We start from the raw sequence: 26720 nt of genomic DNA on the forward strand, positions 1-26720 counted from the left end.
ATATTCATTAGAAAAATTCTCGCTTATTCTCGGAAAAAGTTAATAAAACTCGATATTCAAGAGTACAAGTGTTTTTAGCTATTTGAATTTTTGAATAATGGCTTGGGAACTCATGAAGCATTTGTCAAATGTCACTAGTTGAGAATCATGTTTTATTTACTTAAAGAAGTAATCTTTTCATATAGGCTAAATATTTCATACTTGTGTGCTCAGCATAACGGTGGCGCATCCAGTATGAGAGTCCCGCACAGTGGCGTGGCTGCATGATTTTTCACAAGAAAATTCCTAGCTATTTCGCATTTTTACTGTGGCTATCATGTTTTCAGTGTATGATTATTGAAAGAGAATTCATCGCTTTTTTCTGCTAGAAGCACATTTCATCTACTCAATTCATAATATGCTTTCATAGAAACTTCTTAAAATACGCTTTTCTAAGGGAAAAAAAATATCGCATATCAACAAATATATTTTCTGTTTTCTTGGGCTATTTAATTATGCAATCTTGGAGTGATACAAGAAAGTCTTCAAGAGTTGAAATCATAAATACTGTCCTTAAAATTTCAGATTAGTGATTTGAAGCCTCATGTCTAAAAGAAATATTAAGAAACGACTCTTTCAATGGTGAAAAGGCTGATGTCCTTTAACGTGCAGGACTTTGTTTAAATTTTTCATCACTTTGTGTGTATTGCAGAGAAAGTTTTCCAACAATGCTTTGCTCTATCAATACATCTTCAATCCGCTAACCTTATTTTTTGGACAGTTCAAGCTTTAGCCTTAGTTAGCCTACAGCTGAAACTGTTAATAATTTTCGTACTAATTTTCATACCAACTTTTCAAAAAAAGTTTTCCTAGTCAATTTTATAAAGACGCAAAAAAAAATCAAATGCATTTAAAAGATGTGATGTCAATCCGTATGATGATGTTAAAGTCATAATGTTCATTTCATATTTTGTATAAAATAACATTAAGTTTCGAATGAAATTAACACACGATTTGATGCTAAAAACTTTTTCTTGGGTGATTTTGAAGAACAGAATGTGAAAGGTTTTCTTTCATAACTTCGTTACTTCAATTATTTTTTAACTGTTCCAATCAACTCGGCTAGCAGAGAAGAATCATTTTCGTATCTTAGGAGATTAAAGAATTATTTTCAAAGCACAGTGGGCAAAAAAGGGAAAATCTCACTTTAGCTGTACTGGCAAAAAAGCACGACACTGGACACTGATGGATTCGTAACAAGATTTCGTGTTCTTTCGAATTCCAAAAGTCATACATTACAATTTTACTAAAAGGTAAAATCTGTAGTATCAAGACATTTCAGTATGATAATTTATACTGAAATAAATTTTAAAAAATGTTCATAAAAGTTTAAATTGTTCTTAAATCTTAATTTTCATTAATATTAAGCCCATTTTATGATCTCTTTCTGCTAGCCAATGTGCGTTTAGCTCCACACTGAGGTAACTCATTTTTAAAAACCTCGACCCCCCCCCCCCAAATGAAATGTTAAAATGCCGCCCCTGTAGAGTAGCGTAGCTTTCCCACTTCTCTAGCTTTACAGATCTTATGTCGTCAAAGTCTGAATTTGGTTTCGTAAATAATTAAGTATTTACCCATATTTAATTAATTAATTAATTAATTATTTAGTAAGAGCATCATTAAACTAGAATCTCTATTAGAGGGTTAAGGTTTTAAAATATGTGATAATAATTTATTACTATAGAAGGTAAAAAAATATGTTTTCTTTTAAATTTAAACTTTTCTGTAAAAAAAAACTACCACAGTTTGATAGAAAATCTCAAGGAAATTGGTATTCCATAAACTTTTCTAGCAACAATACAGCTGCTTCTTCAGCAGTGTTACCTGCACAGTAAAGCTTTTTCTTATGTGGCACTGCTGAAAAAGGAGCTGTATTGTTACAAGAAAGCCTAGGTACCTAAAAAATTTTAAGTTCTTTCACATTGAAATCTCAACAAAGGAATAATTTTTTCCTAATTTTGGGGGAATTCGAAGAATTCATTTAAATGTTATGAGACTACCGTTTCTAAGATGTATTTAACTGAAGCATTAAAGGTTATGTTGGTAAAGCTTTTAGCTCTCTTTAAAAAAAAAATTCGACATAGTCCAAATGGGTGGTTACCTAATTGTATTACTAAGTCACCTCCATATATGAAGTAGTGAGAAGGAAAGGGGTGTAAGTGAACTTTTTAAAGTTCCTTATAAAACATTTTTAAAGTTCAGATCCTAGGTAGACTTTCACTATTTTTTTTTCTAAATCATGATATATAGCAGCACCCACCAGAGCTACTAGTACCATCTCTTGCCCCAAAGCAGAGAACAGGTTCCCCTATTATTTGTACTGGTTATCTCCAAAACTTTAATCTTGGCATTCGCATCCCTTTGCTTCTGATTGTCTCTTATATGTTTGGAAGTATTTACTGTTAGTTAGGATGTCATAGTTAGTAATTATTCGCATTGAATACCAAATGGCTAAGAAAGAAACTTAAAAGTGCGGTAACTATGCCGGTATAATATCTCGATCGTTTTCTGGTATCAAAATGGCGGCGACGAGTCGACTTGAAATCAGAAGATTCTAGGTTACTAATCCGTCAACATAAAATATTCAATGAGAACACTATCAGTACATGTTCGTTTAATGCGTTGATCTGATAGTCCAGTGACCGGACACTAGCAATTAACATGGAATTGCTAATTGAGGACGTTCCCTCCTTGTCAATAATATGTCTCCATCGTATAGGTAGATCTAGATTAGTACTACCATCTTTTGGTGGTGATTTAAGCCTTCTCAATTTTTCAAAGCGTCTGGTTCTGTTCGTTCGTTTCGGGTACTGCCTCATATGTGATTGTGTGTGTGTGAGAAATCAAGTTTTTCTTTAAATTAATCTATCGAAAATAAATAATTACATATGTCAAGATTACAAAAATGGAGGAAATGGATCGTCTTGCACTTTCCTGATGTTTTATCCCTCAATATTAGAGAGATTTACCACTACTCACAACTACACAACTAGATGTCTTTATCACAACAATAAGGAAGTAACAGATATTTAGCATACAAACTCTCACTCTTACATTACCTTAATGGAAATCAACGAAGAAAAAGAAACCAAAGAAAAAAAAATCACTCATAGTGCATATTTTTCAAGACAAGTAATTTACAAAATCGTCAAATCAATGGGATTCCTCAAAAAAAATGCTTCTTTCCCGCTCTTTCCTGTAATTTCTCGTCTGAAGAGAGAGATGAGAATTGTCATAAACGCCCTGACGACTCCCATCAAGTGATTAATTCTTTAACTTGTTTTTCTCGAGGGAATGCATCAGAATTGAAATAGACCATTTTTCAGTTTAATGATGACTTGTTTCAAATGAAAGGGAAGCGTATGAAATAAATTCTGATTTCCTTAAAGAATGCAATTTTATCTTCAAATGAAATGTTTCGGAAAGAATTGCATTATAAACAGCCTTGTCTGAATAAGTTATTATGAAAATATTAAGCGTTGGTTCCGTTTTGATTTGCTGGAGTTTATTTTGCATTATGGGATTGTAAAACAGTGGACCATTATTTTATTTTCTTCTGTCTCATTTGTTTACTTTTTAAGTTTTAAAGTAAACTAGAAATTGACTATGTTAGTTCTTTCACTTAGGTTTACTCAGTTTGTTATGCACTCCGCAACAAAATATATGCTTATTCAAAAGGCCAACAAGGGTAGAAGAAACTTAAAACTTTGAATTTCACAAAAAAGCAAAAAAGTCTTAGATACACCCAGGAGAATATGGACTTTCACAGTAACATGATATATCATTTCAATCATTTCAAAGTTAATTACTTTTAAATTAGTCATCATCATCATCTTATTCTTCAAGAATTAGGCATATAGCCTGTTTCGGCTTCTTGGTCACCCCACCGCTTCCTGGGCCTACCACGGTCTCGTTTGCCCCTTGGTCTGTAATAAAAGGCAGCTCTTGGAAGTGTAACTCGTGCCATACGTCGAACATGGTTTTTCCAATCGTTACGATATTCCGTAATTTTTTCATTGAGGCTGAATATCTGTAATTCCTTCGAATAGATTCATTCCTTATTTTGTCCAGGATAGTGCAGTTCTGCAGTGATCGAAAATACTTCATCTCTGCTGCTTGAATTCTACTAGTTTCTTGACTGTTCAAAGTCCAGGTTTAAGACCCGTATAGTAAGATTGGCACCGCCATAACCTTATAGAACTCCAGTTGTGTTTAATTCCCTGTTTTTTCCTTTAGAGTTCTTGTAAGGGTTCCACATAAGTGTTGAAACCTATGTAGTTTGTTTTGGACGTCATTGTCGTGGTCAAAGGTGATGTCACATCCTAGGTAGTTGAAGTGCTTCACCTGTTCAATAATTCTATTATCAATAACAATTTTATTTCTAATTGACTCTTTACCCCTAAATGCCATTGTTTTATTTTCGGAATTGAGATCTTCATATTATATTCTTGGCATATCTTTTGGAGTATGTAGGTGGATCTTTGAAGATCGTCTTCATTTGATTGGATAATAATCTGGTCGTCAAATTTAAATTAATAACGAAGCAATTGCCTTAAACCTAAACTCCAGTAGATATCGTCCATTGTTGACCGCTTTTTCGTTTCTTCATTTCCCTGAAATGACCTAGTGTTACCAGTAAAACAGTTAAGTTACCGAATCCAGTTCAGCCTTGTCACAATAAAGCCTTTCCCTGCCTGTTAAACAATTCGCAACTCCAACAAACTATAGGGGGCGCTGCAGCTTCTGTCTAATGGCTGATGAAAAAACTAAAACAAACGCACGCTGTAACATATAAATTGCTTCTAAACTTAGGAAATTACAGATATTTTTGTTCGCATGTATGATTTTTTGTTCTTTATTCATTTGAAAAGATTTTTCAAAGTCTTTTGGTTATTCTGACCCATGTAGAAAGAGATTAGAAATCAAAAAGTATTACGAAAGTAAAAAATTATGCAGAACACACAGTAAGTTGTTCTAAAGCAGCCATTTTCACGATGTTGAATTCGGAATTCATAAATTTTTGGTTCGCTTCGAACGGTATTTTCATTTTGTACCGTTTTTTCTATACATTAGTACTTATTCAGTTCAGTTTCGTGACATTTCCGGCATTTGTTGACATTTTTGTCATAATGCACATACGTGACAGACTGTCAAGAGTAACGTTTAACACTAGATAATTAATTTCTATGACTTATCAAATTATCATGTCTTGACGCGAGTTTCATTGTTAATGATGTCAGGAGCGTTACTCGATCATTTGCTATTATGGGTATATTGCTATTAGGATGCAGTAATGAACTGTGTTTAAAGAACCACATTCTTTGTACTTAACATTGCTATATGCTTGTAATTCTCCGATGGAAATAAGTCGAACGAAATCATTAATTTTGCTCTCGCTTTATTTTCAGAGACTGTATATAGCGGAATTTATTCAGTTTCTGGAGAGAGGCCTGTGGTACATATCTGCGTATAATGATGGTGACCAGATGCTGGATATATCTTTTATAACACAAACCACCGGTAAGTGTATAACCATAGAATTTATTTATATCAATCTGTTACTAGTTTTATTTTCAATTGAACCCTCACCACATTTTCAACGAATTGTTTAATTGCTGTTAGTTAGATTGTCAAACTTAAAGTTGTCGAGCGGTTTCGAGATAGAAGATTCATACAACTAAGCCGTTTTTTTTTTTTCCCCCAAAACCACGGCATGAATGCTAGTAAACTGAACTATATTTTTATCTATTTTTAAACCGCGGGTAAATTAAAAACAATGATTTTTTTTCTTCGCAGAACCATCTAAAATTGTATTCGTTATTTTATTTTGCAGAAATTTTAAAATTGAATTGATAAAACTAATGTCAAAGGTTTCTAGATGTTTTCTGTAACAAAAAAAGCCATTTTTTTTGTCACATTACAGTACTAGAACTGACTTAAACAGAAAAGCCATGAGCTTCAAATTTAGTGAACGATCCTCTAATAAACGTCCTAAATTAATTTCGTAATGGTTGATAAATAGCTCGCTACGTGTTTCTAAAATACTTTGGATAAAATCCCAGCTGACTGACGATATAAACAATAAAGCTTAATGATAAAATCACATTCATACTTCGTGGAAATATTCCTTTGAACCCCTCAGTATTTTCAGGTAAAGTATTGATATTACCTCGACTTAAAAGGTTATTCATGCACGCTTCCTTTGTTGTGCATGAATGTCAATCGTTAGAAGGCGTGCTGTTGTGTTGTTTAGTGGTATCAGTGAAATGGAATAAAAACAAAATGATTCAATTGAGAAAAATACATTATGGTTAATGAGTATCTATTCAAAAAATATAAACCGTGTTTAAAAGGTATTAAATTTTGCATGAAAATTCATTTGTTTTCATATACGTTAGTAAAATAAACGCTAAATTTATTTCTAATATTATAGAGCTGAAACACATTATAACTCTAAAAATGTTTCAACTAGTTTTTCAGACTAACAGGATTTCTTTTATTGTTCCTACGACCAGTAATTAATTTAATTTTTTGAAGAACAGTTCAAATTCAGTTTTATAAAAATAGATTTTTACAAAGTTAATACTAGTCTGAAATCTACCTTATTGAAAACTTACTATCATGTAGCAAAAACTTGAATTCCGCACCAGCAATCCGAAAAACTGAAATAGCTTTGGGGCATTCTCTTAAATTTGTTGAGCGCCTTTTAACAGCTATTACAGTTCGTTTCGTCTGTTCCTATTAACAGATTATCCACAAATATTTCTCGAAGCTTTGCTTAATGTGAAAATATTTTTACAAATTTTGTAAATGGTAAATGTTTTTATGATTAATTTGTTGTAATCTGCCTAATTTTGGCGTTTGTTCCATTAATTTTCATTTAAAACTATCGTAGTAACGTAACCTGTAAATTATTTCTTGAAATGAATATAGAGCCCCCCAACATTGGTACGAAGTATATGGTCTCCGGATAAGATTTGTGAATGGAATAAAAAGAAAACATGAGAAATTGGTGAAATCTAGTAGGATTTTCTGGATATTTCTTTGTTGGGTAAACGCCGGATGTCTTGTGACTAAGGGGGAAAGTCAGTTTGCTTTCTAACTGTGGAGTCTCGTTTTCAGTCGTTGCGCTGTGCTTTTGTATATTTTGATGTAAATACTTATGTTACCGTTGAGTTTACGGTGTTAAGTGATATTTGCCTAATTGCTATGGTTAATTTAGCAGTTGTTAACTATATTTCTTGTACATAGTTGTAAACAAATTTCCCGTGTTTTCTCAAGAACTGTGTCGTTATTTAAAGAAAGTTTGAAGCTGCACCGAACTCGTAACAATACTTTTTCTGCGTGAACTAAAAGTTTCTGATATTGACATTTATTTGATTACCAAAAGTATGCACAAAGATAGTGCAGCGTTTTGGCAGAAACAGCTATCACACATTCTTTGATTACGATTTCTACTGAATCTTTATTTCTACCCGATAAGATTTATCAGATTTAATGCAGAGTTAGAGAGCATTGTGGAATTGAAAAGCGTAGTAAATATCAGAAAGAATAGATTCACACATAAGTCAGTTTACTGTATATACGAAGGATTGCCACTCGCACAAATGGAACATTAGTGCAATTGGTGAAGCAGGTGCTCCGAGAGTTTAACGACGCTGCGGATAAAGATGTTGTTGAAATAGCACATTATATAATTAGCTTGTGATATATTGAACAAGATATTGGTTGTCTTTTGACAATATCATTGATTCTCAGCTTATAATAACTATGAATACAGCTGACGCTCGATTTTACAAACCTCGAATTTATGAAGTCTCGAGTTTATGAACTATTTAATTGGTTCTAAAAAAGTCTGTTTCATTCGTTTTTACGAACTAGAAATGGCAAAAACCTCTTTTTAACATACTCGACCCAAGGTCAATGTAGCTATTTTGTAAGAACTGCATCAGAGACAGGAAATCTCAGGAAAGGAGATAATTCTTCTCATTTAACTGAAATTTCATCTTCATCCGTGTTTTCTGTAAAGAAATGAATTAGTTTAAAAGTCGGCAGCCGACATAGATCTTACGATTTGAATTTTGGATGTCTGTATTTAGATGCATTTTTGTTTAAAGTAAAAAAGATGTAAAATAACTATCAATATTGATAGGATTTGTCATGGAAACACACCAGGACGGTGCAACACGCTACACAGTGCGTGTCACAATTGATTTATTGAAAGAAACTTTCGGTGAAGGAATAATTACGCTTAATGGACCCGTGAATTGGCCTGCAAGATCATGTGATTTAACTATGCTGGACTATTTTTTGTGATGCTGTGTGAAGTCTCAGGTCTACACCAATAAACCACAGACGATTGACGCCTTGGACAAGAATATTCACCACATATCCCTCACATATGGCCCCCATTGCTGCAAAAAGTGATAGAAAATTGGACTTCCCGATTAGACGTTCTCCAACCCAGCCGAAGTGGACATATACCAGAAATCACATTTAAATGAAAATGGCAAAGAATCATCTTTCGAATAAAGCCAAATTCATGGCGATATTTATCATTTAACGGTGTTTTATTTGAACCTAAAGTTCTATACCTCTAATAAAACACCCTTTAGTAACTCTACGGTTTATCATCGCATACATAACTTAATAGATCAAACAGGAGGTTCCCTTATGGGTCACTGAAGGACTTACCGCAGTGAGCTCCAAATTGCTAGGAAAAGTTTGGCTGAAGTGCAAAGTAGATCAGTTCAATACAATCGTTTCCTAGCGGGAACTTAATGCAAACCATGACGTGCAAGCACTTCGCGCTACTGACCACCGGTTAATTGACTGTACCGTGCAGCAAATTAGTTTGAACGAGTTTTTATTAATTAAATTTGCAATATACTGCATAAAGGACTTTTTTCTGTAAATCATACAAACATGCGATTCATCTTAGTGTTTATGGCAGTTCAGGTATCCGTGGTAACTTTACCTTGAATCTATTTTTAACAACTTCTGGTGTTACTAAGTAATTTTGAATTTTGAAAATGTTTTACTGTTATAAAACAATTATCAAACAATGCGTGATGTCGTTTTCATTCTGAGTAGATTCCCCATCTCACATTCCTTGCGTTTCTGTGTGGCTTAGCTTAATAGACTTTCTCTCAAAAATCAAGCAATACCTTACCAACAAAAAGCATGACTTCAACATTTTTTTTTTTTTAAAGAAAAGTGTATCAACTGTAGTGCCAATTCCAGTAACATTTATTGTCATAAAAAACTAAACTGTTTTCAAAATTTTAATTACTGAAGTGCTTAAACTTAATTTTATAGATGTATGTTTTGCATAAGTATACAGATCTATGAAACATATCCGTTTCTTTTAACTCTTGCTTTTCAAATTCTATATAATTTAAACTACCAAAGAGATGACTATTTTCATGCTGCCATCATCTGAATAAATTATCATTAGTTACGAGGTTACCATTATTTTTTTAAAAAAATATTTTTTACTTTGTAAGATTACTAGCGTAGGAGATCATCAATAATTTTGAAACGATTGACAGAAGTTATCATTTTCTGCTTTGTGATGTTACCATCTTGGAAGAATAAACGATTACTTAAGTTAGAATATTACCATCTTTCATTGAAGTCATCATTAGTTACCTTATAAGGTTACAATCATCGAGAAAAGTTGTCGTTACTTCCCTCGTATTACTGCTTCCTCTTCTCTGCATATCAAAAAATAAATGCGTAAAATAAAAAAAACTTAGCAGAATGAAAACTCTGCTATAAAAACTAATTTCGCAACCAATATTTTCCTCTCCAAAGTTTTACTGAATTTTTACGACCAATTCTCTATTAATAAAAATCGCTCTGTTTTCGTAATAGAAAATCAAATACTTAAGTTTTTAAGAAGCTTTTCAATCATACACGTCTAGTTCAAGTCGTTAAATACTAATAGTACAGATTTAAATTTAACAATCATTTTCCTTAAGAAACTGTCAAATTCATTAAGACTAAAAGCGTAATATACTTAACACCTCTAATCGAAATTCCATTTTACTTATGCTGTTTCTTGATGACAAACAGACAATTTACATCGCAATTTCAAGATTGTTCGTCACTAAAATAAGTTCCAGGCTTGAGACGTATGCTTAAGTCTTCATTGTAAATGGGTGAATCATCTTCACGAAAATAAACAGACAACATAAACATTTAGAAAACTAAACAATTTTTAAAAGCCCATTCAAATAAATGTTTCGGTGGGACGATAATATTATGTTCATAATGTGTAATATGCACATTATAAAGTAATTACCTAGAAATAGTTATGCCCACATTTAAACAGTATTATAAATGCATTTTTATTGGTCGATTCTTTAGTTTATACTGCTTTATATCTATTTTTGAGTACTAGTCGAAATATATTGGTCTTTATACTTTTAAAATTAACAGTTGTGCCTAACAATAAATTTTAAATTATCATGGTAGAATCTTAAAATTTAAAGTTACACGTTTTCTCATTTAAAAAAAGATAACCATTATGTCCCTCTGCTTGAATGTTGGAATAAAATATTAAATATAATACCAGGATGAACAATTATTCTAATTTTTATGAAGAATAGTTTTATTCACATCGTTTTACATCGAATAAGAAATCTTTAGTTTCAAAGCTTTCTTAAATACTGCTTAGATATTGAATTTATACTCCCTTATTAAACAACATTTTAGAATCTACGCATCATCAATTATTCTTTTCATGATATATATTTTGTTTATCTATCATTAAAAATGTTCCTAATCTTCTAATAATGATGCAGAAAATTCTTTTTATTTCCTACAGATAAAGAACATTTTCAAAATGCATTTAAAACGCAAAGAACCACTACTAGATTAATATTTTCATAGTACATTCTGTTATACTATGCTGTGTTTTTTTTTCTTTTTCTTTTTGTTTTTTCACATCATTTGTGCTTAACTTAAAATAGCCTAATCATTGTATCAATGTAATGACAAATAAATTAAAAACATCGGAAAAAACACTCATCCCGTCCAACGCCTAATGCATTGTCAATAATTTAGTAAATGTAATAAACAGAGCCGGTGTTTTTAAAATTGCTGGAACGTATTGTTACTTCTTATCACTTCTTATTGCTTTTAGTAATTTGTATCTATGAATTTTAATATCACCTGTTATGAAATAATAAAGCATTGCTTTTGAATTTTCCTTGGAAGTTTCAGCCATTTTGTTCTGTTTATGAATGCTTGACTCTCAAAATCAGTTCGCAAACTTCAGAAGAATATTGCAGTATCTAAGTGTTTTTTTCTCTATCAGTTTAATTGATTTTTTCTTTCTACACTGATCACTTGCCGATTTTCCACTCAAAAGTGATGCCATGTACGTATATGCAATACATAAAAATCTAACATATTCGCAGTCTTATTAAGACATATTTTGCTTCAAATGAAAAAAAAAACTATTAAAATTAAATCTATTATTTGTTTATATTGGTAAACGTTTTGAATGTATAAACATTGCCCCCAAAATATTGAATTCATAATAGTTTTCACTTACTCTTCATACTCTTTACATAGGAATTCAATTTCATTAATATTCTTTCTGTTATGATGAAAAAAAATGCTGAAAATATCCACGTTTTCACCGATTTAACAAGCTAAAATATTCAATTGCGAGGAAAATAGTCCTCTGGGATTTCATCCGCTGCACCGTGTTACAATGAAACACACGAAGTAAAAGCAACTGTCGTTGACATATCTAAACACTCAAAAGAAATATCAAGAATATTAGCATAAACGAAGTTGTCATCATTATGGTCATATGATTATTATTTGGGATTTCTTGAATCCATTCGAGCTGAAACTTCAAAAATGCTTTGCTTAACAAATCTGCGAAGTTCAAAATGCGACGTCTTTTCATGCATATTAATGAAATTCAATCTTTTGTTGAGGACATTTCCATTACAATACGATGTTCGTGGCCGAATTTACATGCGAACGGAGAAATTCATTAACAGTGCTTCGAAACCTGGGAACTTCTGTAATATTGATGCAATGAATTTTTATTTTCTGAAAATCTTTCCGCCTTATTAAGTGCATGAAATATTTTTTTGGGCATTCGGAGTTTGAATGAGAAATGTCTTTTTTGTCATCGTTACAACGCTTGAAAGCAAATGCGTCAATATTAGTGATTTAATTGGAAATGGATAGCTTGTGAAACACAATTTAGTACCTTAAAATTCTACTAATAATTATAAGCATGAGAAATAAGAATCAATAGTAAGTATGAATCATAGATCAGGAATTAAGTTAATGGAGGCATCAAGTCCAATCAGTGGCTTAGCAAAATCTGAGACAAAGATCCCAAGTCACGTGACACAACAACGACAAATGGTTGACATGTTTTACGTAAAACTAGAGAACGAAACCTTATTTCTACCAATGCTTTGCGTTAAATTCTATCACGTATCTTGAAGTCTTTTCTTCACGAATAAAGGTCTTCAGTCCCTCCATGTCCTCTTCAGTCCGCTCTCGAAAGCAAAGACTGCCACTCAGGATAGATTCCATTTCAAAGAAGAGCGATAGGTTGAGGATGGGCACTTTCCGCTCGCCCTTGCTATCTCTGTCTTTTTCGACGCTACATTGGAGGAACTGCTGAACACGTTTTTTTTGCACATTTTACTTCCTGGTTTCCTTTCCTATTTTGATAAAATCAGAGCAGACCTGACGCATGAAGTATTTGGAAAAGCATTCATGCCCCTAGAATTACTTTTATAATTAAAGTTAAATCCCGTTGCAACAAACTCCAAGGGACCGTAAATATTTTTCGTTGAAACGGAGATTTCGTTGTAATGGAATTCAAGCAATGTATTGGAAATTAAATTGGGACAGAAAATATATTTCATTGAAACGGAAGTTTCGTTGTATTGGTATTTGTTGTCGGACAGCTCGTTGCATTGAAATTCGATGTAACGGAATTTCCCTGCATTAGCCTTAAATTATACACAAATTCAGATAGTATCACTTGGGGTAAACAGAATTTCAAAGTATCAAATTTAGATCCTTTCCTTACTCTTGGATTAACTAAGACATAATATTTTATGCATTTTGTCCGAGACTACATTCTATAAGACTAACTGAGTGTGGGAAATCTTACTTCATGATGGTAGCTAATGAAATCATATTTCCTTCTACCCTGTTTCCACTTGTAAACCAGATATTCACCTTTCAATCTTTCGGTAGTCAGACAATGCACAAAATCCCAGATACGATGTCAATGAGTTTACAACAACTAAACATACATAACCTGTGGTCAACTTTTGGAGTAGTAAAAGAAAATAACATATGGAGAAGCTTATATAACCATGAAGTTTACACCAAATACAGACATCCTAATGTCTTGAGAGTTGTTAAATTCAACAGAATCAGGTTGCTGGGGCACATTTTTCGACGGTTAGATTTGGAACCATTTAAAAACTAACCTTTTCGAAGATTGAGGGTACTAGAAGAAGAGGGAGATCAGCTACAATGTGGTTGGAAAGTGTAGAAAAAGATTTGAATTTTTGGGGAATAAATAGGTGGAGAAAACAGATCGTCGTACCGCCTGGAGGATGCAGACAAAGAAAGCCTTGGCCTGCACCAGGCTGTAGTGCTGCTGAAGAAGAAAAGTATATAACATGGTTCTTTAGAATGTGACAAGATCAGTTCCTGGGTATAAATAATACTAAAGAAATATTTTTACTTTTAGTTTGGATTAAGCTTCTTCGTTTACGAAATTACGTTTTAGCTGACATTACTGATCTCTCTGCTAGATGAATTATCACATTCCTATACATAATTACATTTTGTTTCTTATTCCATAGATGAATCTAGTCTGACGTGTCCGTATGATTGTCATGGCCATGGTAGATGCGTGATGGGCAATTGTGTATGTAATTCAGATTTCGCTGGAGACTCCTGTGCATATCGTAAGTAACAGTGAAATACATTATCAATCAGAGCTTATTAGAAAGTTATGTCTCGGCGGAAAATTTTTAGCTATTTAATTAGTTCTGAATGACAAAGATATTTGGAGATAGAGCAACGTGATAGAATATTTCTTTCATAGTTTCGATTTACAAAAAAAAAAAAAAAAAAAAAAACAATGATTTTAAGCAATGCATTTTGACAAACACTCATCTAAAGTTTATCTTTTGAAATAACACTTTAATAACATTGAAAGTATCCCAAAATAATTTGCTTGATTGAAAATATTTTCAATAAACAATTGAAATTCAAGTTCTCTCTTAAACGAAATCCTATTGCCAAATTCAATCTTAAATGTCTTCAGTAAGTTAAAAGTCATCATAGAGCATGGAGGTAACTCTGATGCTGTTTTCGTTTGACCTAATGAACGAGGAAAGCCGTAAGTAATTTTTTTTCACCTTGCCTGTATCGATTTTTTTTACAAAGGTGTAGTATTGTTTGTAAACGTTAATGGCTGTTTTGATGTTCCTGCAAGATATTGATAGCTCCATGGGATTGAAAAATCTGTAAAATACAATTATGTACAATCAATAACACGGTGTAAAATTAAGTTGAATTTAGTTGAAAGTGTTACAAATAACGTACCCTGTAATGTGTGCTTTAGGAGCCTTAATAATTAAATTTAGGATCTGAGTTGAAATTTTTAATCCCGAATATGGGTAACCACAAGAAACTATCAAATGGCATTTGGATTAACTAGATCTTACGCCTAGTTATCCAAATTTGCCCCTAGTTAATCCAAATCCAAAAAAATATATGCCTTTAGAATTAATGACGGTGAAAATTAATTGTTATTTTCTCTTTTTATCAACTTGACAAAACTTCATCGAAATCTTGGTTAAGTTTCGGGATGTGTCGTTCATGAACGAACGGGTCAAAAAGAACGAATCTTTAAAATGAACGGATCCATTCGTTCACTTAAAAAATGAACTACCGTTCTTTTGAACGCTGAGCAGTTTGGAACATTGTATTGATTAGGGCTCGACCGATGGCATTTTTTGGCCGATGGGCCGATGCCGATTGTTGGCCGATTGTTCAAAGATGGCCGATGGCCGATGGCCGATTGTTTTCCTCCAAATGGCCGATTGCCGATGGCCGATGGCCGATGCCGTTGGCCGATGGCAAAAAAAAAACATAGAAATAAATTGATAACAATGTCAGGGATTTAAAGGATCATTGATTTATTTCACTTTACTTCCTTTCTACGAATAAGGAATTGTAATCACAAAAAAAAAAAAAAAAATCAGATTTCGATCTAAATTTCTATTTTACGACCACCCAATTGAAACTTCACAAGTTTTTTCGGCACATTTGTACATGCATATGTACCTAAGAACATATAGATGATCGAAATATCCATTTTGAACGCCTCCTTAGTTAATTATCGTAAACTCTCTTGTGACGTCTTCATGCGCGTAAACTTGCGTCACTCAAAAACGTTATGAAATCGTAAGTTGAAAACTCATACGAGGGCAAGTTGCATAAAACCTTACCCTGAATAGTTCACATTACCGAAGTACATCTATCTACAAAATAGTCACCTTGAACGACTATGCACTTCTGCCAACGTTCGTATAGCTTTTAGAAGGACTCCTGGAAGACATTTATCGCAACCTCTTGCGCTGCTGCTTTAACTTCATCGTGGGGAAGAAGGCGACTTTCATGTTGAGGATGCACGGTTCGATTGGTCAATACTCTGATATGACAAACAAATAACATAACGTTTTATCGGACTTAGCTCCGTGCGACTTTTACCTGTTCCCAGCAAAAAAAAAAAAAAAAAAATTTGCATGGACGCCGCTTTCTTCCGTCAGGAGAAGGTAAAGCAGCATCACAAAACGTAGCGAAAAATGGCTTCCAGGAGTGTTTCCAAAAGTTATATGAACACTGGCAGACGTACATAGTAGTTCAAGGGTAACCTTTTGAAGGTGGATGTGCTTCGGTAATGTGAACTATTCTGGGTAAGGTTTTATGCAGCTTGTCCATAAATTTTTGGATCGTACTACGTACAATCAGTATAGGGTGTAGTTATACTTCTCCTTTTTTGACTGCTGTATGATGGAAGACAAAGAACAACAGCTATAAAATTTAAAAAAATAAAAAGAAAAAGAAGAAGAAAAACAAAGAGGCTGTTTAATAACCAACTGATTTTTTTTTTTTTTTAAATTGAACATATAACTAAGATTTCAGTAATATTATAATAATGTATGGATTTAGGTACACTGAACATAGTTAAAAAACATTAAATTATATTGTTTAATTATTCGAAAAGTGAATAAATAAATAAGAATAAAACTATGAAACCGTCAACAAATTACGCAATTAAAGTGGAAAGATTGCACGTAGACATTTTTTAGTCATCAAATTAAACAAAAAAGGTAAGTGATAAATTACAATATTAAATCATAATAGTTATATTTTTATACTTATTTAAAATTTATGAACTGAAAAGTTTGCATTTTTCATAAAAGCTATAAACAGTGACATAAATTTTGCGAAAAAAAGAAATAGCCATGAAAAGAGCGAGGTTCTTAAAACGCAGCCACAATAAACAAACTCAATATTTAGACCAAGTTAATAACTGAATACATATACTACTCGATCTGACGTTTGCACACGTAATATTGAACAATTTGATTGTTTAATCTCTTATGAAGCACTACAAACAAGTTCAAATTAAATTTTTTAATTTAACAATAATTTTCTGAAATTCAAAAATTTGCATAATAGAAAATCCTTTAAACTTTTCTATAACATATTATTAGAAATATGATGAAAACGAAAATAACTTATTCATTGATTTTATATAAATACATAAAAATAGTTACTTACAACAGAAAAAAAAATCGATCGCTATTAATGATGCCAAAAAGATAGCGCATTACGAAATATAGGTGAAACAAGTATAAGAAATACGCAAAATGATATTTCTTGATCAAAATAAATAATTGCTAAATATTCAAGAAATGCTTGAAACGACGAGTGTTGGTTAGGGGGGGCCACCCTCTGATTTTGGAGTAACTCACAACATTAAACTTCGGCCCCCAACTTCGGCCTCGTTTTTTTAGTACAGAACCGCTTCTACCAACGCCTAGAAGAGTTTCTGAAGCTACTCCAGCACTTCCGAAGGAAAAAATTCAAAAGTCCCTTTGATTTCCGAGTTATGCTACCATTGAAAACGTCTTTAATCAATGTCTTACATTAATGCTCTGAATTCTTCCTAAACAATAGATAAAGCTTGAAAAGAAACTCTAATTTTATGGATGGTGTTAGTTTTAAGCAACTCAGAAGAACAACTAGAGTTTAATTTCAGAAACTGGGATTTGGAGGAGGGGCTCGCAAGTTTTCTCGGAAATACAAAAAATGGTCGTAAAAAATAGAGTTTAAAATAATCATAAACATTGAGTAGAAATACCCTTTTAAAACTTGCACCCGAGTTTGTTTTGACGTGCAGTGGCGGATTTAAAATATAGCAAATGTTGCAATTGCGCGTGAGGCCCCATAACCATACTGGAACCGTAGGAGTTACAACAATGCTTATGATAAATGTTTTACAACTTCTGTGATGGAGAAATAGGGCCCCAAAATGTATTTCGACGGGCCCCAAACTTGTAGCTCCGCCGAAGCGATACAGAAAAGACTGCATTACTGTGATTCATAATACAAATATAGAAAAATTAAAAGTTACCTTCCGTTCAACGGGAATCTAACAAAATGAAACAAAACCAGTTTCGCCATCTCATATTTGTTTCCATAGTCTCCAATTCGGCAATATATCACCAAATGATCGTCAGTCTGAGACGCTATATGAGTTTTGCATTGAAATAAGTAATTAATAGCCACAAAAAATGAGTAAATAGGATTTTTAGAACATCCGATCGAAATCAAAAAGGGAAGTGCACAGCTGGAACGTACGCACATCCCACATGCGAAAATTTAGCCTTCTACAGCTTACCATTTTTGAGTTATGACTTATAAGAGATACATACGTACATTCATCCGCAAGAAACAACGCAACAATTAACTTGTTTGGTACCTGAATGCAGTATTAAAAACTCTTCCAGTTGTGACTAAAATAGAAATTCATACTGAAATATAAGTAAACAATTTATATAAAAACAATAACTCCCTTTACTTTGTATTAAAAAGTAAAACAACAAAGGTCCTTTTTTTTCAAAAACATCGGCCAATTCCATCGGCTTTTCGATGTTTTTTAACGCCGATGGGCCGATGTTTCCTGCAAGTTAGCATCGGCCGCCGATGCCGATGCCGATGGCTAAATTGTTGAACCATCGGCGCCGATGCATCGGCCAGGCCGATGCATCGGTCGAGTCCTAGTATTGATGCACGTGTGATAAAATCCCAATTTTCAAAAAAAAAAAAAAAAAACATTCATTTTCAAATTTTTAACTCTCAATCGATCTCAAATTTCCTTTATCTCAGTGCAGTTTAATATATTCATTCGAAACTTTTTACTTTGTGCTTTATTGATCATTTTTCTTTAATCGTTGCAGGTTCATTTGCAGTTTTCCAATCTATGCATAAGTAATGTTTTGTGTAACATGTTTGGCTACTGACAAAATGTTTCGGTCCCACGTACCTGCTAAAATTCTTCTCTTTTTTTCCGTCGCCAAAATTATTTCTGAAATACTTTTTATCACTTTTCTGGCAAACATTTTGTCTTCTATAACATCCTCATCCATACTGATTTGGCTTAATTTATTACTGATTATTACTGTCCAATTTTTTCCCCTTTCAAAAAATTGTTTAGATTCTTTTTTTTCTGTTCTCACCGGTACTTTAGAATACTTTTGAAGCTAATATTTTTAGATGAATTTTTTTCAAAAATTAAGTTATCCGATATTCCGGCTCAGCTATAGATATATTTGTTGTTACTTTTTCTTTATACATGGTCTATTGTTAATGCTGTTTTATATACAGTGCTGTAGCTGAAAAAAATTTATTACTTAATTTTTTGACTTGCTGAAATGGAATTTGTGATTTTACTCAACTAAATAAAACTAAGAAATATCTCACAATATGAAATATAAATGCTTTATACATCTAAATCTAAATAAAGTTTTTTTATTCATTTTTCATAGGCATATTTTTTTACTTTTAGAGCATTTTAGTTCTTTTTCCTTCAAAGAATATTACTAATCTTATGAAACTTTTCAAATGTACGTGACTATGTCGAGCAGAGAGATCACCTGCAACTTTTTTAAATGAATGAAGTCATTCAAATGAACGAGTACACTGAATGGATCAAAAGAATGAACGATCCTCTGATGAACGGATCATTACAAAAAACGACATTGCCCACTTCTAGTTAAATTTAAAATTAAAATGTGAGAAAATTAGAACATCCATGAAGAGCATAATTGGCTATAACTAACTTTTGTGCAAAATAAGTGCGTACGACTTTACATTTAGGTAGTTTTTGATTTATTTAGTATGAATAAGTACGCTGTACGCCGCTCCGTCAAGATAAAAGGTACTCTCTCTAACACGACATTTTTACAGAATTATTTTGCTTGAAAATGCCAATCGTTTGAATACATACCTATTCGACTGTCTTTAAAAAAATGAGTTAATATTCCCTTTTCTTTCTCAGTCAAGTGAAAATGTGAGTAATTCACAAAAATGTACTAATCATTTGAGTACGTACTTATTTGACTCTCTTTGAAAAATTGAATCAATGTTCTTTCTTATTCATTTTTCAAGTAAAAATGTACACATCACCCCAAACGTCCTGATCATGCAAACCATCATGATACCACGCTTTGATTATTATTAATCGGATCTCTTTGACATTTCTCGCTAACGATGTGCTAACATTATGGCGATAAAGTTCTTAATCGCGAAGAGCTATTATCTGTGTGATAAATGACAGCATTGAAGAAGAGGCAATTAAACCACGGTGATGGGATTTTTTTCCGTCTTGAAGGGTCCTGGAGGCGATATTAATGGGACGTGCTCGGCAAAATTAGATAGCTACGCTCTCAAACATGATTTACCCCTGTGCGGCAATTCGGCTGCTGCTTCATATAATGTGAGTTATTGTAGAATCCTTCGGGTGCTTATTCATATACGTTTGCACTCATATTTGAAGAGAGTTTTATCGAAGGGAAGGAATTATTTTTGATAAAGATTCGTTTAATGGGATTTTTCTCGAACGGAATGGGCAGGGCCATATCCAGAGGGGTGGGGGGGGGGGCAACGAGCCCGAGCCCCCTCCCCCGAAAATGTTTTGTAACGTAAAACAGAAGAAAGTTGTTTTTTTTTTACTTTCTTATTCTAGAAAGGCAAATAACAAAGTTTTTCTAATTCTTAATTGTGTAACTAGGGGAAACCCGGCTAAAGTGGATACCCCGGGCAAAGCGAATTTAGCCTATAACTCCCAAATAATTAGTTGGCCGGCTGCCGCTCCGTGTGGGGCAAACACATCGGGACGAGTTCCCCTCACGCGACACCAGTAAGCGAACAAAATATGTTTTGGGGAAAATAATATTAGTTATCAGAGGTTAGTGTTTCATTTATAACTTTAATACTATTTGTGACATGTTCTTCGTTATGAGTAAGGTTTGATGTACGATTATGTAGCTTTCAACTATCCGTAGACGACGAGTTTAGATGTTTTGGTTTGTTAGTAATTTTAAGAAACCTCAAAAATGTACTTGAAGGGCAAAGCGGATTGGGCAAAGTGAATGCCATATTCACTTTGCCCGGTCATAACAAGTCACTTCATCCGAACCTGGAAGTTCCTCAATATTAAGATCCCAAGACAATACTACCATTGAAGACCGTCCTTATACTTCCATGGGATCTGAAATAACAGAATAAATCCAAGGCAATGATGTTCCCGCCACTTCACCCAAACCTGGATGTTCTACGAACTGCTACAGTCATTCAGTTTTACTACCTATTCCTCAGCCTGTTAAACCAATAACAACACGTAAACAAAAACTACAGATATCTACACTCCAGACAAGTACTCCAGTAAAGGACAGTCAGAGACAAAAATTTGAAAAATCCAAAAAGACTGTCATGAAGTAACTAGATGAAGTTTCGACTAAAGCTTCTCAGAAGACTATTAAAAAGACCAAGTACCAAAAAGACTAATCAAAAACCTCTGCTACAAAACATAGGACTACATAAGAGAATGATAAAAATAAGGAAGTATAGAAATTTGATGATGTAAGGTGCATTTTCTGTGATAAAATGTTCATTGAAGAAGATGATCAACCAATAGAAAACAGGATACAATGTGTTTGTACTCAGTGGTGTCATAAAGAATGTTCAGCATTCGAATAGGGTAATGATTTTGTTTATGATAACTGCAATGATTAGTATTGTAGAAGAAAAAAAGTTTTTTTTTTCTTTTTTATATGTTCCTAAATTTTAGATATTGACTTTTTTTTAAATTTCTTTGCTTGTTACAATAATTACTGCAATAATTAGTATTGTAGAAAAATGCTTTTTAACATGAGCCTTTAATTTTCAATGCTTATTTTATTCTTGAGTTTAGTTTCTCTGTTTGTAATAACAACAATAATTAGCACTGCAGCAAAAAAATGTTTTTAAATATGTTCCTTTTATTTTCGCCGTTTATTTTATTTTAAATTTAATTTCTTTGTTTGCAATAACTACAATAATTGCCATTGTAGCAAAAAAAAATTCGGATATGTTCCTTTAATTTTCGATGGTTATTTTATTTTTAATGTTTAGTTTCATGACAAATAATGTTGCTGTTCGCTTTGCCCTAGTAACGAATCCACTTTACCCGGGGTGATGGACAAAGTGGATATTTATGCCATCGTTAAAAACTGGCCTTTTATCTAATAGTGTAATTAATATTAAGGACAACTGTTATTGCATTACGCAAGTTCATTAAATGAAGACTGATTATAAGCATTTGTTTCAATTTCTAAAGTTATAACTAAACGACAATAATCAAGAAAAGCTTAAGGTATTCACGTTGCCCGAGTTTCCCCTATTAAACGAGTGAAAATTTGAAGAAATGCAGAATAAGCAATTCTAGTTCTCACTAAGCATACTTGACATTTCGACACTTATTAAAACTTCCTGCTCTCTTTCAACATTCAAATCATGGCCATCCAGGACCAAGGCAGACTTCTTGTCAAAATAGTAGACTTCCGCTCCTCCCCTCCCCCCCCCCCCCCCAAAAAAAAAACTCTTTCAAAACTTACGCTGCTGCGATTTCGGGACTCCCCAAAGGTTGAGCTCCTAGATTCCGATTAGGCTAGTGTCTGATTACCAAGATGTGCATAATTCAACTCCTAGATACATCCTGCGTAAAAAATGCAAAAATCACGATCCTCGCGTTTTTGCAGCAAAATTTTCAAGATAAATAAGAAAATAAAGTAAAAATAAAAGCAACGGGGGAGGATTAAAAAACGAGACAAAAACGTGTGTGTCAGAGCAAGCAATGCGCGAAAAGCAAAACCGCCCTCCCCCTCTCTCTTTCTCCTTCTCTTTTAAAAATGCTATGTATTTTGCATATCAAGATATTTAAAGAGTTTTAAAATGTGTGTGTAAGTTCTTTTTTTTCAGCAATAGTTACACATTTTACGTTTCCTTGAAAAAGCATAATTCAGACTTTGCTAAGTTTTATTACTTTTAATAAGAACGAAGATATTTTTGATTCGTTTAATTAGATTGTTCCCGGGAAAAAAATATGTGATGGATATTAAAACCTTTTTCTTGATTCCTGGCTAGCAGATATGTTCAATTTCTCTCTCTCTCTCTCTCTCTCTCTCTCTCTCTCTCTCTCTCTCTATATATATATATATATATATATATATATATATATATATATATATATATATATATATATATATATATATATATATCCCTCTCTCTTTCTCTGTGTCGACAATGGGGAGAAAATGCCAAAAAGCGCTTCAAAATGTTTTTAAACCTCTCTCGCCTGTTTGTTTACACAGGCATGTTATAATGGAGTTTTTCCGATTTGTTTGGGCTCAGTTTCCAAAGTTCGCAGGTTTACGCAGATAGTTTTTTTAAAGGTCTTTCTACAGACTATTTATGACTAATTAATATTAATTTCTAAGATGACATAAGAGGACATTTTTTGCAGAGTGTTTAAAAAAAATCTTGAATTCATAAGTATTCGGTGCTGATCTAAACCGATTTTCGCTTTGAGAATTCGATTACTCATTTTTGTCGTCTTATTACTATCGTTGGCCACGAGAGATAAATTAAATATAACCGCCCGTCTTTAGTAAGAAAAAAAATAGACTACTTAAGAGCAACTTTTGTAAATTCCCGCAATCATGGTTCTTCAATTTTCCAAAGTCTCCCTTCAGCTTTGTAGTGGACGAAGGGCTCTAAAATTCTAGTTCTGATTGCCTAAGAGGTAGACCTGTGCAAATTTATTGATCCTCAATTAGTTTAATATAGGGGGGGGGAAAACCCATTTCTAAGCACTTTTTGGCGTTTTTGCCCCACTCTGCACCGGCTGGAATTGAAAGTTACGCAGTTTTTTCCTGGAACTCATATCGTTTCCAATAGGCTGGTAAATATTATTAATTCTAAACTAAAAACCTTCATTTACTTCAATCAATCAATCATACAAAAATACAATAGTTTGTTTAACAAATGTCACAACGAGTATAGATATTCTAAATATCTATATTAGATACCCTGTAGATATTCTAAATTATTACTAGTAATAAATAAAGTGCCTACTAATTGAATTATATCAAATAAAAATTGTTGTCAAGTATCAAACATAAACTGAGTATTGATTTTTAATGCCTGTAAAGTATACCACTTAATAGCTTTCATAGATGGATGTAAATTAATATTTTTAAAACATTACAATTTGACTCATTTTTTCCCCCCGGTAGGAATCTGTCCAGTCCTCTGCAGTAATCGAGGCGAATATATTGGAGGAGAGTGCGTATGTTCTCCAGGGTGGAAGGGAAAAGAATGTCAGCTCCGAGAGTACGAATGCGAAAAACTCGATTGCAGTGGTCATGGAGAATGCCTAGAAGGAGTGTGCAGGTGTTTTCCTGGATATAAAGGACCTCACTGTGAAACAGGTAAACTTTTAACTAATATAGGTTAAGAAACTGTATAAATGTTCAAAAATATTCTGTACTAGATATTTCCTTTTTTTTTTTTTTTTTGACTACTGTAAATGTAATGTTAATTGCCATTTTAATTGATTTGTATAAATATACCGGGATTTCCTTAATAAACACCGTTGAAAAAAAGGTTGGACGGGCACAAGGGTAAATCCAGGAAATGTTCAAGGAGGGGGCGAGTTTTTATTGTTTACTCTTTGAAACTTTAATTTTTAAAAATTTTTGAAGGATAGTACTGAGCCCTTTTGCTTATCTTTGCGTAATCAAAGGTGTCCTTCAGTTACGTTTCTTTCGAAAAAAAATCAGGGAAGCCCTTGAATCAATCGCTAATATTATCAAAGGTCATCTAAAGTTTGATTTTTTGGAACTTCAAATTCGGAAAAAATCCTATAGAAACTCTGGCTCTTATCTCCAGAGCAATGAGAGTTGGGATGCAACTGCATTTTCAAGACTTCAATTCCGTGAAAATTCCGGGGACGTTCTCCCTTTTTCCTAACACCGACGGAAGATTACGTAAAATTTTCTGTTTTTGGAACTTAAATATCGAAAATATACCTGGAAAAGGTGGTTGTAGCTCGCTTAAGAAGGGGGATATCACCCCTATCGTACCTCTCTTGCATCCGTCCTTGGATGGGCAATTTTAGCCTTTTTTCCATTTCAAACACGATTTTTACAAATACTTCTTGGCCGCAACTTTAAAACGATAAAATGCATCCATGTTTTTCCTTTTTGTATAAATCCTAAAAAAAGGCAACGCACCAGTGTGCCGGAGCACAACGATTGAGAAGCACTGCCTCAGTGTACGATGAAAATATAATCTGAACTGTTTAAGACTCAAAATCATTTTTAAGGCAGAAAGTTTCTCTTCATAGAAAGTGCGAAATTCCAATTTTTCTACCGAAGATGTCTCATAGCCAATATTGGGAAACTTCAAATTGGACAATAACACTCAAAGGGAGAAGTTAGTCACAGCTAAAAAGTTGGCTTGCAAAAAACTCCTTCCGCATGAATCATAGTAATTGAGTCTTTTTAGCTATTAATAACTGCTTTAATTAGTAAAGGACATAAATAACATTCAAAATCAACAGAGTGTAATATTTATTTAAACCAATTTTTTGAGAAAAGAGGCGTTTGAAAAAGCTCTTTTGCTTGCAGCTGTCATGCGAATATTTTTTTCTTTTTTAAGCGATAAGCGATGCAAAGTCGTTGGTTTTAAGATTAAAAAACATACATTAATATTAATGACTATTATAACTTATAAAAATTCAAAGCGGTATGTTCTGCGAACCAAAAAAGAGTTTTATGTTCTTCTGATTTACTAGTACTACAATTTTTCTTTAGCAATTAAGACGCAAAAAATGCAGTTTATTGTCGTGTTACGTTTTTTGTATTTCTAGTTAAGTGTTTACCAATGGATTTATTTACTCCGGTTTGAGATGGATTTTTTCCTGTCTTATTTTAAAGGGAATGTTTTCTCCCCCCCCCCCTTGCGAATATAAGAAGGGTTTTACTAAAAAAGCTTTAGCATTGCTAGTGAACACATAGCTTTCCGTCTGCGTGCTTGTAGAAAAAAAGATTTTTTTCAGAACTTAGAAGATTATATATATCCTTCATTTGTAAATCTTTATTTTCAATGTTTAACCATGCAAATATTTATTGTGAAAATTGTATGTTTGTTTCTAATGGGGCCTATTCAAATTCTTAGTGCCTTCCTCAGAGACTGATAACCATTATTTCATTCGGCACCACTATTAGTGCATAGAAAGAGTAGTGTGCCGACCGGCGCTTTTTCCCCCACGATTCTTGAAGACAAATTGTACGAAAACCGCTAGAGGGCAGGGCGGTCGAGGTGTACGGTCAATTTCGCGGTGTTTACATTAGTAGCCGCGGGATTTTGTTGCAATTTAGTTCCGCGTTTCTCTTTTTTACCTTTATTTCGTGAATATTTCATGAAACAGCGTTTTAAGGCTTTTAATGGAGGCATCAAAGTTGAACATTGGAAGAAATAAAGCTTCATCTTGTTTCGTACCAGGGTGCAAAAGTGGGTACAAAACATTCAAGGAAAAAGTTACGCTCTTTAAAACTCCAGCAGATAAAGAAAAACTAAAGTGAAACTCGTTAATAACCAGGTTAGATAAGGTTTTTGATAAATATTGCTCAATTTGTGCCCTGCATTTCGAAAAACATTTTATTGAAACGCATTTTAAGCATATTATAAATGGTGAGGAAGTTTTGATTCTTCTGGGAAAACTTTTTTGAAAGATGCGGCAATTCCGACAATTTTCCCAAGTCTGTCAACATACTTTACTAAAAAATTACCAAAGAAAAGGTCCATCAGGAATTATGCAGTAAAAAAAATGTTCCCTGTTTGAAAAAATAAAACTTGATCTTTCCGCAGATGAAACTGAAATAACCACGTATAAATCTATTATAAATGAAATTGTTCATATTAATTTGCTAACGAATATTGGGTTTATATGAAATTTAAAAAATCTCCAAATATTGTAGTTTTTGTATATA

At 33.1% G+C, this 26720-nt stretch overlaps 1 protein-coding gene across 1 annotated transcript in view; it reads left to right on the forward strand.

Moving 5' to 3' along the window:
- LOC129216635 (teneurin-m-like) overlaps positions 1–26720 on the forward strand; it is a 210043-nt gene that overhangs the window by 18813 nt on the left and 164510 nt on the right. The window contains exons 6-8 of the mRNA XM_054850851.1: positions 5448–5559; positions 13908–14012; positions 23961–24155. Of these exons, the coding sequence (XP_054706826.1) occupies positions 5448–5559; positions 13908–14012; positions 23961–24155 (412 nt within the window). The remainder of the gene's footprint in view (positions 1–5447; positions 5560–13907; positions 14013–23960; positions 24156–26720) is intronic.

This window comes from Uloborus diversus, chromosome 2 (assembly GCF_026930045.1).
Source record: "Uloborus diversus isolate 005 chromosome 2, Udiv.v.3.1, whole genome shotgun sequence".
Classification (NCBI taxonomy): domain Eukaryota; kingdom Metazoa; phylum Arthropoda; class Arachnida; order Araneae; family Uloboridae; genus Uloborus; species Uloborus diversus.